Source organism: Mus caroli, unplaced genomic scaffold, assembly GCF_978045245.1.
Source record: "Mus caroli unplaced genomic scaffold, Mus_caroli_1 scaffold_3, whole genome shotgun sequence".
Lineage (NCBI taxonomy): Eukaryota > Metazoa > Chordata > Mammalia > Rodentia > Muridae > Mus > Mus caroli.
In genome coordinates, this window is record NW_028227258.1 from 8,433,525 (window position 1) to 8,449,002 (window position 15,478).

The window sequence follows — 15,478 nt, forward strand, 5'->3', positions numbered from 1 at the left end:
TGTCTGTTTGTTTATGGAGGCAACCAGAATTTGTATGTCAGTCTTTATTGGTGACTATGCTACGTGCTAGGGGTTAAGAGGTAGTCACCACTGGGCAAGCTCCATTAATATCCTGGAGCTCTGTCCTGGACAATCAGAGGCTTGGTACAGCCTAAGCACACAGCTGCATCTGTGGCCTCATTCTGACGCTGCCTCTGCACTGTTTTGAAATTGCGTGGGAAATTCTCCAATCTGAATTGCAGCATGTGATGTCCGACCCAGGGCCTGGAATAGCTGTATAAATGCATTGTTCAGATTATCATCTCACCAGCCCTGTGATCAGGAGGCAGCAGAGAAGAAGACTGTATTCAGAAAAACCAAAAGAGAAAGAAAAATAAATAAATAAAAGAAACCAACTTGGCACAAATTCATTCTCTGTAGTAGATGTGTTTTCCACAAATTGTCGCATGGAGAATATTACAGAAATGGAGAAATTGGACAATCATGAGAATGTTTTTACCCTTGATGTGAATGGTAGCTTGATCTAAAGATGTTAGTGTATAAATATTTCCTGTCTTAGCTCCCCGTTGCCACATCAAAAAATAAAGTAAAGTAAAATAATAAAAGATCACATATTTAGTGGCTTCGATAATAGAATTTTATTGTCTTGTAGCTCTAGAAATGAGATTTCCAAACCAGGAGACCCATACTGAAAAACATCAGCAGCATGCTGACTTCCCTCAGTGTAGTGAGAGTTCTCCAACTGAGTGGAGGTCAGCCACCCTCCCTCCCCACAGGGCCCTCCTGTTCCTCACCATCCACCTCAGCCACAGGCTCTGAAGAGGAGTGTACAGATATTTGTGGAGGGTCACTCTGTCTACCAAGTGCAATAGTTTCATATCCACTGATTGAGCAGACTAGATTTTGATATCCTATTTCTACAGTCCCATCCCAGTATGACAATGCCAGTCATGGGCTATAGACTTAGCACAGAAGAAATCCAGAGATTTAGTCAAAGTGTACTATCTCACAGGCTCTAGAAATGCAAAGCCCTTCTTGACAGGTGAGTGGTCTTTCCTGAGAGAACAACTCGGTCAGGCAGCAACAGGGCTGCTTCATCCAGCTGACTGTTCATTTTTCAGGAGAGGCCTCAACCGGCTTCATTCAACAACACAAGAATTAAAATTTCAATGTCCAGTGGATTGAATTATGTTTTCAGGAAGGTTCAGAACAATGATTCACTTCTGAAAAAAATCTGCCTCTTCATTTGAGCAAGAGAATAGAGCCATACATTTGAGCCAATAGACTTAGCTAGTAGAAACAGTCTAAAACTAGACCCACTGTGAAACCCCAACAGCACTCAGTGACTTCTTATTTGTTATAAATAATGCTTTAATTGTGTATTTTCTGATCAGAAAAGAATTATAATTCACTTCATCAATAGTTTAAATTTATAATGCCCTTTTGTGTACAGTCAATTAAAAGGGCCTGTTGCAACATGAATTACACTATTTGTAAGATTAAAAACAGTAAAGTATTCAAGTATATTGCTTTAATATTAAAAGATAATTTTCATAACAGTAAAATATTATAGACAAAATACCACACACTCTATTCTTTTCACTAAAAACATAAACAGTATTATACTTTGACAAATCTATGTTTTACTGACTACATATTTGAAGTCTTAATCTGTGTGGGATGAAAACATTTTACACTCAAATCTAATGTTAGTGTAAGAGCATCCATCCCTGATGATGTAAGTTGTAAGGCTTTTCTCTGGTTTTAGAAGAGTAAGGAAGAACACGGAAGTAGCAAATTTAGATCTGGGGCTTTTTACTTTAGACCAATTCCCAAACTGCTAGGGTATATTTCCTTTCTCGTTATTTTATCTTGAGATTTTCTCATCAAGTTTAGAGAAGCTGAGTTTATTGGAATGACAATTCCTTGTCAGAGAAGCCTTCGTCACTGCTTCATACTCTGCCCCTCCACGTCTCTTATGCTCTCCTTCCTGCAAAGGAACTCATTACTAAGGTGGTAGGGAACTCGTTTGAAAGGCAACATGAGTCACAAAGATATCAAGCCAGTGGTTTCCTTGAGGACATTCATATATTTCTCGTGTTAGAAAGAAATCTTTCCTTGGGCACAGTGATATCACTCCAGAGAAACCAATTACTTTCCAAATATCTGCAGTACTATTTTTGACATATCTCTAACTATGTCATGTAGGAAAACACACTGTAGCTCTCTAGTCCATAATTTTATCTCACATTAACTACATCTCTTATACTGTGAACAGAAAAATGGATTTGAAATTAATTACTAACAATAAAAACAGGCTCATTTTTGTCACACGGGTTATCTGAATCTTGGAATTTTCATTTCATTGCAGCTGTAATTATCATGACTTCTCATTGTTTATCTTAAACATCCAAAGCAGCAGGGGACATTTTTGAACAATCTATAATATTCTTCTTGAATCTTGATGAAAGAGAAAAGAAGAAATGTTGTATTATTAAGACAGTCACATAACATTATTTTCAAGTCACAATAAATGGCCCTATTTGATCTACTGAAGTCTACTGCTGTTTGAATACAGGAATATACTCAATGGAATATAAGCTATATAGCTTATATTATATCATATTATATTATATTGGTCTAATAATAAGGTTTTGTAAGATATATTCATATATGAGCATCTATATGCTTGCGTTTTAAAATAAAATTATTTTAATCATTATTTTATATTTAAAATGGACTACATTTAGACCATAAAAGGTGAAAGTCACACTTTAAGGCAATAATTTTTCTCTCTGTTTGGTAACATGCTACATGAATATAAATTAGTTTTGACTAGTAATTTAAAATACTTACCTTTCTAGATAAAACGCATAGGAATAAGAAAATGAACATCCCTTGGAAAGCATTGCTGACTGTGAAGAGGTAGGCTGTCACAACTGATGCATGCACTACGTGGAGAACCCCAAAGATCCAGGTGGTACCCAGAAGGAAGAGGAGGGCCAGGGCTCCTCTGGCACAAGACCTGGAGTGCATTAGAAGAGTTTAGGTTAAAATGCATGCAAGTTCAGGTAACCCCCAGTTGGCACACACATCCCACGTATTCCCCAGTCAAGGATGAGCACGGTATTTCATAATCAGAAAAGTCATAAATGACTTAGATGCTCTTTAGGTTAAATATGTTCCTATTCGACCTAGATTGTGCTTCAGAAATTAAGGTCTCATTATTAAAATGTGTACTTTTGGATGGGAGTACTTAATTTTCAAGTATTTTAAAGTGATAGCTGCAGTGTGCAGGCTTTGATTCTGTATCTACTGTGACAGTTGACCTTGAAGAGCATCCTGTTCGGACTTGCATAAGCTGGTGTTTATCACATTGAAAGTGGCTTCTGGCATACTTTTTTTTACATACACTAATGATGAAATGTAGAATATAAGTCTAGAATTTTGTTATTGTTGTTGCTTTTGCAAGGTAGAAACCTCAAGAAATAAGTTCATGTCAGAATACTAATATCACACAATTTAAAGGAACTCTGCATACATATATTAATGCATCCATATTTTCAAACAACTATCAGTGACTTCAGGTAAACAATATTAAATCTTTCTCACAGGGGACATGGTCTTGAAAATGGAGCAACTGACATTTTATTTTCAGTGGAGTCATTACTTTAGGTGTGTTAGCAATGCACCTCAGAACACACACCATTTTGAACGTTATTGAAGCTAGGGCATGACTCAGACTATTGAGAACTTAAAGAAGATAATCACGAAAACACTTGCTAAGTTGTAACTCTGAAGCCTCCTCCAAGGTGTCAGACCTGCAGGATGCAGGAGTGTTCCTGAGCAATACAGCAGCCCCTGCTTCACATACACCTACCTCAGAGGCTCCTTAACAAAGCATTTTCAAGGTCTTACTAGATTGGTCTTAGAGAGAGAGTTAAAGGAAAAATTATAGAAACGTGTAAATTATGAATTAGAAGAAAGATTTGCTAAGCTCTGAGAAATGTCTGACAAAAGACAGTCCATTAAGATCTATTTTAAAACAATTATCTTTTTTTCTTTCAAACGGGAGTGTATTTTAAAAGATGGACTCACTTGCTATTTAATCTGTAGTGTTTATAAATTTATTAAATGCATTTTTCTAATACATATTTTGAACATGGTGAAAAACTAGTTCTTAAACAGACAGACAAACCACCACAGTTCCACAAGTTATCCGTCGTTTAGGTCATCAATGTTGTTTATCAGTCGTTTAGGTCATCAATAGACTGGGGATATTGCTGAGTTGATGAGCAGTTGCCTCGATACCTGGTGTTCCAGTATAACCCCAGAGCTGCAAGAAAATGAAAAGAAAGGAAAAAAGGAAGGAAAGAAGGAAGGAAGGAAGAAAGAATGGACAGAAGGAAAGAAGGAAGAAAGGAAGAAAGAAAGGAAAGAAGAAAGGAAGGAAGGAAGAATGGAAGGAAGGAAAGGAAAGAAGGAATGAAAGAAGGAAGGAAGAAAGGAAGGAAGGGAAACAGAAGGAAGAAAGAAGGAAAAGAAAGAAGAAAGAAAAGAAGGGAAAAAGAAAAGGGGAAGAAAGGAAGGAGAAAAACATGTTGCTAAAACATTGAAGTAAACTTCAACAACACATACCTTATGTTCTCATAGCAACTAACTTCTGGTTTCAGTCCAGCAGTGTGGCGGAAAACTTTGTATATGATAACTCCAAAAGCCAAGAGATTCACCTGGGGAGATATCCCAATGTTAAAAAAAGAGATTGTTTTTGTAGTATGTTCTGTTTTACCTAAACACAATAAGCAAGCAGTAAAGAAATAACAGAAATCCCAAGGAATCATGTGACACACACGTTTGTCACAGACTTAGACAAGTAAGTTGCATGGTTGGTTTTGACAGTGTCAGGGGCTTGTTGGTGCACATTTTACATTGTTTAACTTGTGACTTTGAGATGAGCAGGAAGTTCCACAGATGTTATAGCTCCATCTGTGTGGCCAATATCATCCCTTGACACTTAACACACACAACAAACATGCGAGAAAACAGTTTGGTTCGATGTTTCTTTGAAAAGAAGTGTGGGAAATAATTCTCACCACTGGGCTGGCAAGATGGCTCAGCGGGTAAGAACATCGACTGCTGTTCCGAAGGTCCTGAGTTCAAATCCAAGCAACCCCATGGTGGCTCACAACCACCCCTAATGAGATCTAACGCCCTCTTCTGGTGTGTCTGAAGACAGCAACAGTGTACTTACTTATAATAATGAATAAATCTTAAAAAAAAAATAATTCTCACAACCCCTTGGAAATTTATCTGGGAAGAGTTTATATTAAATTAGTAATCAGTGAAGTACCATACTCTTGACTACTAGAAGAATCTTGAATGTATTTAATGTAATCCATCCAGTCATCGTGTCCTGCTATTATCCTGAGGTTTATTTTCCTCATTTTTACCTTCAGAAGCCTTTGAAATATCAATCAATAAAAAAAAATGTTGGTCCAAAAATTTATTTTCTTGTTAGACTTATTTTTTATTTGTATTTGATAGTTGCTGATTACAACTCAGTCTGTTATCTCTTACTGTCACCAAGTAGTGAGAGTGCATCTTCTTCTTTCCCTGTGGTTAAAAATGGATTTGTTTTATTTTATGTTTGCCTGCATGTGAGGAGATGCACCACATGTGTGCAGTACCAGTGAGGGCAAGAAGAGGGCATAGGATCTCAGACCTGGAGCTGACGGTGGGTTATTAATTACCATGTGAGTGCTAGAAAATGAACCAGGATGTTTTGAAAGAGCAAACAGTCTACTTAACCACTGAGCAACCTCCCCGGCCCCATTTTCCTGTGCTTTTGCAATCTTGCAAGTCAGACATGCACTGTTCAAGTGATAAATGTAATTTATTCTAAGATAAAAATATGAATAACAAAATATTAAATATGTGTGTGATTGATGAATCAGCATTTTATTGGATATCTATTAATCTAAACAAAAATTTCAAGATATGTTTTTAAATCATAGTACTAAATGCAACATCATAAGCTTAGGTAGTTCTTATATTAACAATTGATAAGCTTGGAGGTAGAGTAGACTTTTCTACATTCTAAGGAGGCAGTCTCTTTATCTATTGTTTCTAATGCTGTAGATGGTATTCAGGACCTTGTAGCCACTGGAAGAGTGTTATACCACTGAGCTATACCTCTTATATACTAAGAAGTTTTGTAGACTTTCTCAGAATACTGCTGAATAATTTCTATTAAAACAAGTATAAAGAAATAGGTCAGAGAATTTCATACTGCCACTTATACACCGAATGTTCTTTGAGATGAAATCTTAAAGGACTAGGGTTCTAGTCATTTTTCCTGCTTCCAACTGTTCACTGCTTCTAATTATATGATTAATTAATTCCAATTATAGTAATGCTTCCATTAAAAGACCATAGCAATTGCAGAGGCAAGATAAAGCATGTTTAAATTGACTTAGTTGAGAGCTTCACCCTATTTGGATGTTCAAATAATGAACTAAAATGTCAATTTAATAATATTTAATAAATATCATTTAATAATTGTAAAAAGAATGTGTAACATTTTATACCTTTAAAAATATAGTTTCCAAATATAAATTTGGAAACCACTAGAGTTAATGTCAGAAATACATACATATACATTTTCAAGTAATAAAAAATATTTCAAAACTGGTTGATATAAATGATGTATGCCACAATTGCGTTGAAAAATCCTTCAAATAATTTAATGATGGTTTTAGAGTGAACTTTTGTTATCCACAGAGAAAGAACTATTAAGATGAGGCAGACAAGTAAGAATCTGTTCTGGATCCATTCATTTTCCCTACACTAATGGGTTATTCAAAGCGTTGGCTAAAGTTTCTCTGACTTCTCTTCCTTGTAAACTTGATCATCAGAGTTTAGAAGCATACACACACACACACACACACACACACACACACACATACACACACACACACATACACACACACACATACACACACACTCACACACATACACACACACTCACACACACACACACACACATACACACATACACACTCACACTCACACACACACACACTCTGCACGTGCCCTTTCTTTTCAAATATTGTCAATCATGGAGGAGAAAAACAGACCTTTCCCTTAGGGAAATCCAGAATTGGAAAATATACTTTTTTCTGTAAAAAGGGAGAAATGTTAAGAAAAATAAGGAGGAAGAAAATAGGGAGAAGGAGAAGGAGGGGGAAAAGGAGGAGGAGTAGGAGAGGAGGAGGAGGAGGAGGGAGACTAACCAAAGCATGTGGTTTCAGACACATGAGAGGTTAATTTCTATACCATAAGCTCATGTTTCTCCAAACATAAGGGCATAACAAACATCTAGAAGTTAATCAAAAGTGCCGTGGACACCTCAAATACACACAGAACTCACAGCTCTCTGGGTATTAAATTTCCATCTTTTTAGGAATTTCTTAAGGGTCTGACCTGCCCAGCATTAGACACCAGTGCAATCTAGGCATGTACATATTCGTGTATAAAACCGACAGGGTCTTTTGTTGTCATGGATTCTATTAAGAGAAAAGAAAGTAAACAAATAACTATAGGATGTTTGTCCATCCACACACTGACTGTGAGTCACAGGTGGGACTGTTAGGAGAGGCAAGAGGCTGTAGCTTAGTGTCAGGCATGGTCCTTTCTGTGGCTTCCAGAACTCATCGATTACAGGTCACTAGAGAATTAAGGAGAAGGAGGACAGACTGATGTTCTATGAAGGAAAGTCATCATGAGATACAGACAGCTGTGCTGGGAGCACACTGCTGTCCCCTGAGCTATACAGGTGGAGCAGAAAGGGACAACTTCTCTTCTTTTTTGCAAACTATTTTATTTTTTCTGAGCTTGTGTCACACTCTGTAGACTAGGACAGACTTGAAGTTATGACCCTAATGTCTCAGGTTCTTAAATACTGCACTGTCACATTTGCAAACATTTGACACCTATTTTTAATACTTCCCCCAAGTAATATTTATTCCAGAAAGTTAAAACAATTGTTAAAAATAATAATTCCAGTCAGAGAAATGGTGTTTTAAAATAACCTGGATTTTTCTTCAGTTATTCAAATGTACTGTTTCCATATCATATTGGATCATATGGTACAGCAACATAAATCCAGTGGTAAAGCCCACATTTATGTCTTTATATTATTTGTATGAAATTTTGTCCATAAATATATACATGTCTTTAACTGGCTTTGTGTAGCTTCATGAACCATACATAAGAAATCAATATCATCCAAAAACATCCAAAGCACATGACTTTATGTGCTTAGGGACAGAAATGAAGTGTAATGCTCCAGTTTACATGGAGTGGGAAAATATTTTAAAAGAATAGATTGTGCAGCAATGTAAAGGTAAAAAGATTATACCTTAAAACAAGTCTATATAGAATTAAACATTTCTGATTATAGAGAAACCCTTTGTGCTTAACCACAGATCAGGACCTTGAAATCAGATAATGAGTAGACTGCTTCATTTTTGAATTTAATAGTTGGTACTACATTGTTAATGTTATCATTTTAGGGTGGTAACTATATGGTCTTTAAGGAACTTAGAGCTTGGGTAATTTTTAAACACGTTCATGCTAATCATAGTGAATAATTTCATTTTCTCATTAGCATTTACTTAAAGTTTAAGAACACATAAATGAGCATGAAAAGCTGGCTTTCATCCTTTTGTCATTTGTGATTATTTTGTCATTTGTACCTAAACATCAGTTTCACAAGTGCACAAGGGCTAACTAAAGACTTATAAATGGACATTCATTGTTGGTGTTGCCTTAAATTTTAGATTAGTTCTATGCTGTCATTCCAGAATCCAGCATACCACTTTAGAAACAACTGTGCGACAAATCCTAGATGTCAGACACAGTGACCATAAGGTTTGTTGCTGTGTGTTGGAATACAGAAGAGAATAAAGAAAGCTGTGAGGGAGTACAATGTGTGGACAAATAACACTGCGGAGATGGTTGGTTGAAATTTAACTTCCATTGCCCCTGCCAGTGGTATACACTGATCTATTTTTTAATGTCAGTGTTTCAGTGCTTGGGACATACACTCTTATTTAATAATCCATTTAAAATACTCTTCTAGGAGTCTTTTTACTTTTTAAATTTCCTAAAAGGAAAATTTTAAAGAATGAGCAGAGAAGACAGCCAGGGCGAAGTATGAAGCATTTAGACCTTCAGATACCTTCAACCAAAGGTCTTCACACCCAAAGTTCAAGATGCAGCATCTCAATCAGTCATTTTTCCTTTTTTAGTCTTTTTTCAATAATTGATGAAGCCATCTATATGCTGATATCATCAGTTCTCACCGAAAGGAATGTGGAAATTTCTTTCGCAGCCCTTCCAGACTCACACTTTAATTTTTCATCATATCAAACAAAATCATGGTCACTTCAGACTGTGTCATGATTGCAATTTCCATGTTCTTTCAAACAGTTTTAGTTTAAATTTAAATTAACTGGCGCCAGACAAACATACTTCTGCTGTGAACAAGCAGCAGGTTTCTACTCGCCTGGGGTGTGCCCATCTAAAAGCCCCCACTCCTTCTCAAACCTTAGAACACCTTCTAAATAATGCATGGGTTCAATTTCAGAAAAAGTAGTATGTCCCATCATCTATGAACCAAATTATAATCAAAGGGTTATAGCCTTGTCTTCTGCTTGATTTTTATGTTTATTGTTTCTCCCAGTTAGAATAATCCCTGCAAAAGCCTCAGTCAAATTGTAAACCATACATTCTATCAGAAAAAAACTGAGTAATGTGGTAAGCAAAATGTCTCCTCCAAAATTCCCGTACTGTAGTCATGGGATCTATAAGTATGGCACATAACACGCATAAAACAACGTTTAAGGTAGAGTCAAGGTTATAAATTCTTAGATGAAATGACTGTGATTTAATGACATGGGACTCAGTTTAATCACATGATCCTTGAAGACAGATGAGGTCTAGCAGAAGAGAAAGCAGGAAAGATGAAACCTAAGGAAAGGAATGGAGGCAGAGATGCTGGCTTTGAAGACAAAGTGAATTGTGTGAGGGTCTCTGTCTAGCCTCTACAAGCAGAGACTGTTTGAAGTACTCCTTCAAACAACCACAAAGGATCTGGGTCTTAAGTCCTGAAATCTCATGGAACTGAGTTTGGTGAACCCCATAGGAAGAACAACAGTGTCAATTAAACAGGCCTCTCAGAGTTCCCAGGGACTAAACCACTAACCAAAGAGTATACATGGGATGGTTCCTGGCTCCCACTACATATGTAGCAGAGAAGACCTCATCTGGTGTCAGTGAGAGGGGAGGCACTAGGTCCTGTGGAGGCTTGATTCCTTAGAGGAGGGGGATGTGAGAGGGATGAGGCAGGAGTGTGTGTGTGTGTTTGTGTGTGTGTGTGTGTGTGTGTGTGTATGTGAGCACCCTCTTAGTGGCAAAGGGGAGGGGGATGAGGTGGAGGGTTCATGGAAGGGAAACTGGGAAGGGGGATAACATTTGAAATATAAACAAATAAAATGATTAATTAAAAAAAACATGGAAACCATGGAAACAAGCTCTTCTCTAGAACATCTGGGTAGGGCTGATCTATTGAATTCATGACAGAGAGATCCTGAGAACAGAGGTATCTGATCAGTGCTCTACACAGACTTCTGTGTGCCTGTGAGACATGTTTACAATCGCAAGCTGAAAATGTGGTCATTTTTATAGCACTAGTGAAAATGAAGACAAAGGAATATGGAAATGTTATGCAAATGGTGTTCCACTTAAAAAATCCAGCTCTGTTTTGAATAGGAATATTTGTCTTCACTAACATGTGTGCATCTGTTGTGTGTATGTAATGTATGTATATATATATATCATATATGTACAATTAACATATATAATGAAAGAGCCTTATTATGGATGATTATTGATTATGTTTAAGTAAAAATTGACAGTGATACAATATACGATCACTCATTATTAACTCATGTTTATTATTGATATTCCATGTATTTAATGAACTACATAAGGCTTTTCATATTTACTATTTGTGGATTCTGCTTCTCTGCTTTCTTAAAATGGTTAAGATTAGTTATGCTAACAACTGACTTCCTTTGCACTGTCACTCGTGTTATGCACCGTGTTCTTTCCAATGTCTTACGGTTCTCTTTGTACTATACTTTCATTCCCAGAATTTCTAGGTATGCTAAGTACAAGCCCTACTAGCTATAATCTCAGAACTATAATACATATTTTGTGTGTGATCTACACAGTACTGGGCCATCACAACCCATTGTTAACTAATATTAAGTTAGTTTGACATGACTTATTCTGTATGTTAACCTTGATTTTACAAAATTCACAACCTAATGCCTGCATCATTGAGGACAGGATACTTTAGAGGAAACCCCAGGGCTTCCATGTTCTCTACAGAGGCCAATTTCTAACAGTATAGAAAGAGAGAAAGTATGAGGGGGTAGATTTTCATGTTCTATTATAGAAGTTCAACATGTCTATGTGCAAAGACTGCCCGCATGTTCCAAAATTAGGAAGTAGTAAAAGGATATAAAAGATTGGGCATAGGAAACAATGCACATAGCTTTTGGCAGCATGAAAATGTCTCATAGTACATAGGAATATTGTGCAAGGAATTGGAATGATAAACTCCTTTGTTAAAAAGTCATAATTAGGGGCTGGACTCGTGATTCAGTTGGTAGAGTACTTACCTAACACACAAGAAATCCTGTGTTTCACAGCCAGTACCACAAAAACTGGGTGGTGTATACACTTGTAATATGAACACATAAGAAGGGGAGGCAGGAGGACCAGACACTGATGTCATCCTCAGCTACATAGGGAGGCCTGGGATATATGAGGTCTTGCATCTAAATAAAGGAGCAGATAGAAATAAAATCTGCCAATCTTAGGGATAAAAGAGAATAAAAGTTTAGTGAAAGCTCAGTGAGTTTATGACATCACTGACTCTTTCTTAGCATGGTGAAGTCAACTGAACAACCTTTCTCCCACAGACAACTCAACAACACCATGTGTTCCATCTGGTTTAACATTTGCCCCAGAATAGCTGCCTCAGGAATATCTACAGAGTTAGAAGATATTCCCGTTCTGAGATTCCAGTACTGGTCCAGGAGAGAGACTACAGAGAAAAGGAAGCACAATGTACAATTATATGATGAGATCAACTGTTGAGTTTCAAACATATTGAAACAACTGAATCGATTTGAAAACATAAAAGTTACATTCAAGAAAGTTCTAAACATTACAAGAGAAGATCACTAACAGACCACTCTGGTATTCTTAAACTAATCTCTTGAGATTTACATGTTAGCAGAGAGCAATGTTTTCCCACCAGGCATTGCCTTCTGGGAAATGCAGTTGGATGAATGGATAATGTATCATTTTACTAGTTCTTATAAATGGCTGCAACACTGAGGTTCAAGATCTATTACAAAATTACCATCTAAGCCCCAATATGCCCGGAGTGAATATTATTCACTTTGTATGTGATAAATACTGCCCATGACTTCTTAATTATTCTTCTAATATAATTATAGAATTATAGCATATGCTGTTACTAAATTTCGTACACCAAATTTACAAACATATTAAATGATTTACCTGAGATAAGGGCTAGGAAGGATCATAGGCGAAATTTATTCCTAGTAGGTTACAGAGTTTATGCTATCAAATATTTTATTAAACTATCAAATTGCAGATGAAAACCAGCAAAGCGAAGCTAAAGTGATATTAAGACTTAATATCATTAAAGACATTAATCATGTAGGCATTTATTATAGAACAGGCAAAGAGTCAGCACATTAGTAGGTTATGCTCATCCAAAGTGGTCAAAAGCAATGATGGAGACTTGCTCATGGAGACTAGAATTCAACTTGCTAAAATCAGGTGTCATCTCCATTTTTCAGAGGTCAAAAAATGTGGTACCAGTCAACAAGAAGGCTCCCACCCATCATAATCTGAATATTTTTTGCTTGTTCCACTGGTATTCTTCAAAATTTGTAGAGGAATTTTAATCTAGCCACATGGCTACTCTGGCAAGTGATCATATCCAAAGATCTATATCTGTATGCTCTGGCTGGAATACAGCCATGCCCTTAGTACATGCTTTTAAGATAAAATTAGTTTGTAGAAGGAAGTAGCCATGTTTGAAATTAACATCTAATTGAGGGGCAAAGTGAATAATCAGAGAAAGATTTGACAGAGTGAGTCAGAGATAGGAAACACACAACTCTCGTGAAAACAGACAGCGAGTTTACTAAAGTGGAGTTGAGTTTGTTCCTGAGTTTCTACAGTTCAGTGCAGGTCAGCAGAGGCAGTTGAAGCCAGAGAATAAGGAGCCAGAAGATTAGAGCAGATTGCCAGAGTTAGTTTGAGACCAAGCAGAACAACTCAGTGAGAATCTGAGAGAATCCAGATTGAATCAGTCAGCTTGGAACATAGTTTGAGCCATAACAGCTGAACTGAACCAGCCAGTGAGATTTCTAAAAGAACTAGAAAGGGTGAGCTTATTCAGCAGTAAGCCTCCAAGACAACATTCCATCAGGTGAATAAAAGATGCTTTTATAAAAATATGATATGAAAAAATTCTAAAATAGAATTTTAACACTGCATTTAATATTTTCTAGGGATGATTCAGTTTTTGCACTCATGAGAGTATCTCTGGTGCCCCTAACTTTTTTTAGGTCATATGAAGTCTTACATGTTACATGGGAGTTGTTCTGCAGAGGTCTGTTCCTCAAAGTACCAGGGTAACCCTCTGCTACTTTTCTCTCTGCAGCAATATGTTATAAGGTATATACGTGGTTGCCCAGATCACATCATCTAGCTTTAATCTCAATAACGCAAGTAGATGAGCTTCAGTGTCTCCAAGGGCATTGTGATTAGCCTTCACACCAGTAACAAATATACGTAGGAGAAAATATCAAATTAACATTTTTCATATTTCTAGAATAAGCTATGCTGCCAGGCAGGTTGCAGGAGTCCATACAAGCTAACAGGTGTGAACTCCATAAAGATCTAATCATATTTGATACAATGAATTTAATCATTATGAAGACAATATCTGGGACACACTTAGATGCATTGCCCAGTTGCATTTAATATTTAGTTCAATATATGCTTTCTCTTATGCCCAAGAAATGTCTACAGGTCTCTTTACATGTGTCCTAATTAGTTATTTAAAAGGTCTGGGAGAAAAATGCTACTCTTCATGAGATAGTAAGTTAATTTAACATGTGGAAGAAAATCTAGTGGCAAATTTAAGTGTATTCTTTTTATAAGTTTAGGTTATTGCAAACAATTTGGTAAATGTCATTTCAAATGCACAAAAAGATAGCATTACTAAAGGTGTAAAGGGATATTGGAACAGTCCTCTTCAATGAGGTCTGCCACACAGACACCTGAGCATGGAAATTAAATACATCTTTTTGAGGCTGGAGGTCAGGAACCTTCTAAACAGAGTAAAATTAAAGTGCATTTCAAATGCATGCCTAGATATGTGCATACAATGAATATAGTATAAAACATACTATACTTATCTATAATTTAATTAATGGACATACAGTAAAATATAATTTTAACTTCAGATAATGAAATTCAAATATCTTGATGTAATGTATATCAAATGTGTGAAATAATTGTCTTTCATGTTTAATTCTTTAATCTTTTCAAGAATGTTTTATAATGCAGATACTCTACATAATATAATGTGATGTGCATAATCCAGTAGATCTGGATTTCAAGGTGTGAGGATACAGATATTAAAGTGGATCCTTTACTGATGATTCAGCTTCCAGATAGAACACACGGCTCCTAGGGCAACACTTGAAATCCATTCCAGGCCTGATAATAACTAGACAAATTTTGAGCTCTCTTTGTTTTGCTTTCTTAATACATGAACATTAGTAATATTAATGTTTATCTTACATATGTTTTGCCTAAATAAAAACACACACTTAATATTAGGGTCTCAGAATGTTCAATATGTGAGTGTCCAGCAAACTGTGAATCAGCAATCGCTCTTGGTCCAGATTCCACGATCTGCAAAAACAAACTACTTTTTTTTTTCTTTATGGATTCTCAAAGTCAGGAATAATGGCTCATATTTCATTGGGCCAATATTCACTTGCTATATGAATTTAAAAATTAAGTTTTTATAATCTGTGACTTTAATCACCTATATCAAGAAGCCATTAATTGACCACCCATTAACTGGACAAATGTAGAAAATGATCATGATTTGTCTCACATCTTGATAATTTTGCTACAGAAGTTTCTCATTAACATTCAAGTATTTGAAGTTTAAAAGTAACAGTAGAAACAGAGACTTAAATCATCAAAATGAAATGATTCTGGAGTGTAATGAAGTAGTGAAGTCCTTGAAGACCATTCTTTGGAATCCATCACGAAGCATCAGAGG

General features: G+C 36.3%; 1 protein-coding gene across 1 annotated transcript in view; it reads right to left on the reverse strand.

Moving 5' to 3' along the window:
* Nucleotides 1–614: 614 nt before the first annotated feature.
* The window catches only part of Adgrl4 (adhesion G protein-coupled receptor L4), a 104,107-nt gene continuing 89,243 nt past the window's right edge, over nt 615–15,478 (reverse strand). The window contains exons 14-16 of the mRNA XM_021158255.3: nt 4,639–4,730; nt 2,857–3,025; nt 615–2,460 (exon numbers count right to left, since the gene is read on the reverse strand). Of these exons, the coding sequence (XP_021013914.1) occupies nt 2,398–2,460; nt 2,857–3,025; nt 4,639–4,730 (324 nt within the window). The 3' untranslated portion in view covers nt 615–2,397. The remainder of the gene's footprint in view (nt 2,461–2,856; nt 3,026–4,638; nt 4,731–15,478) is intronic.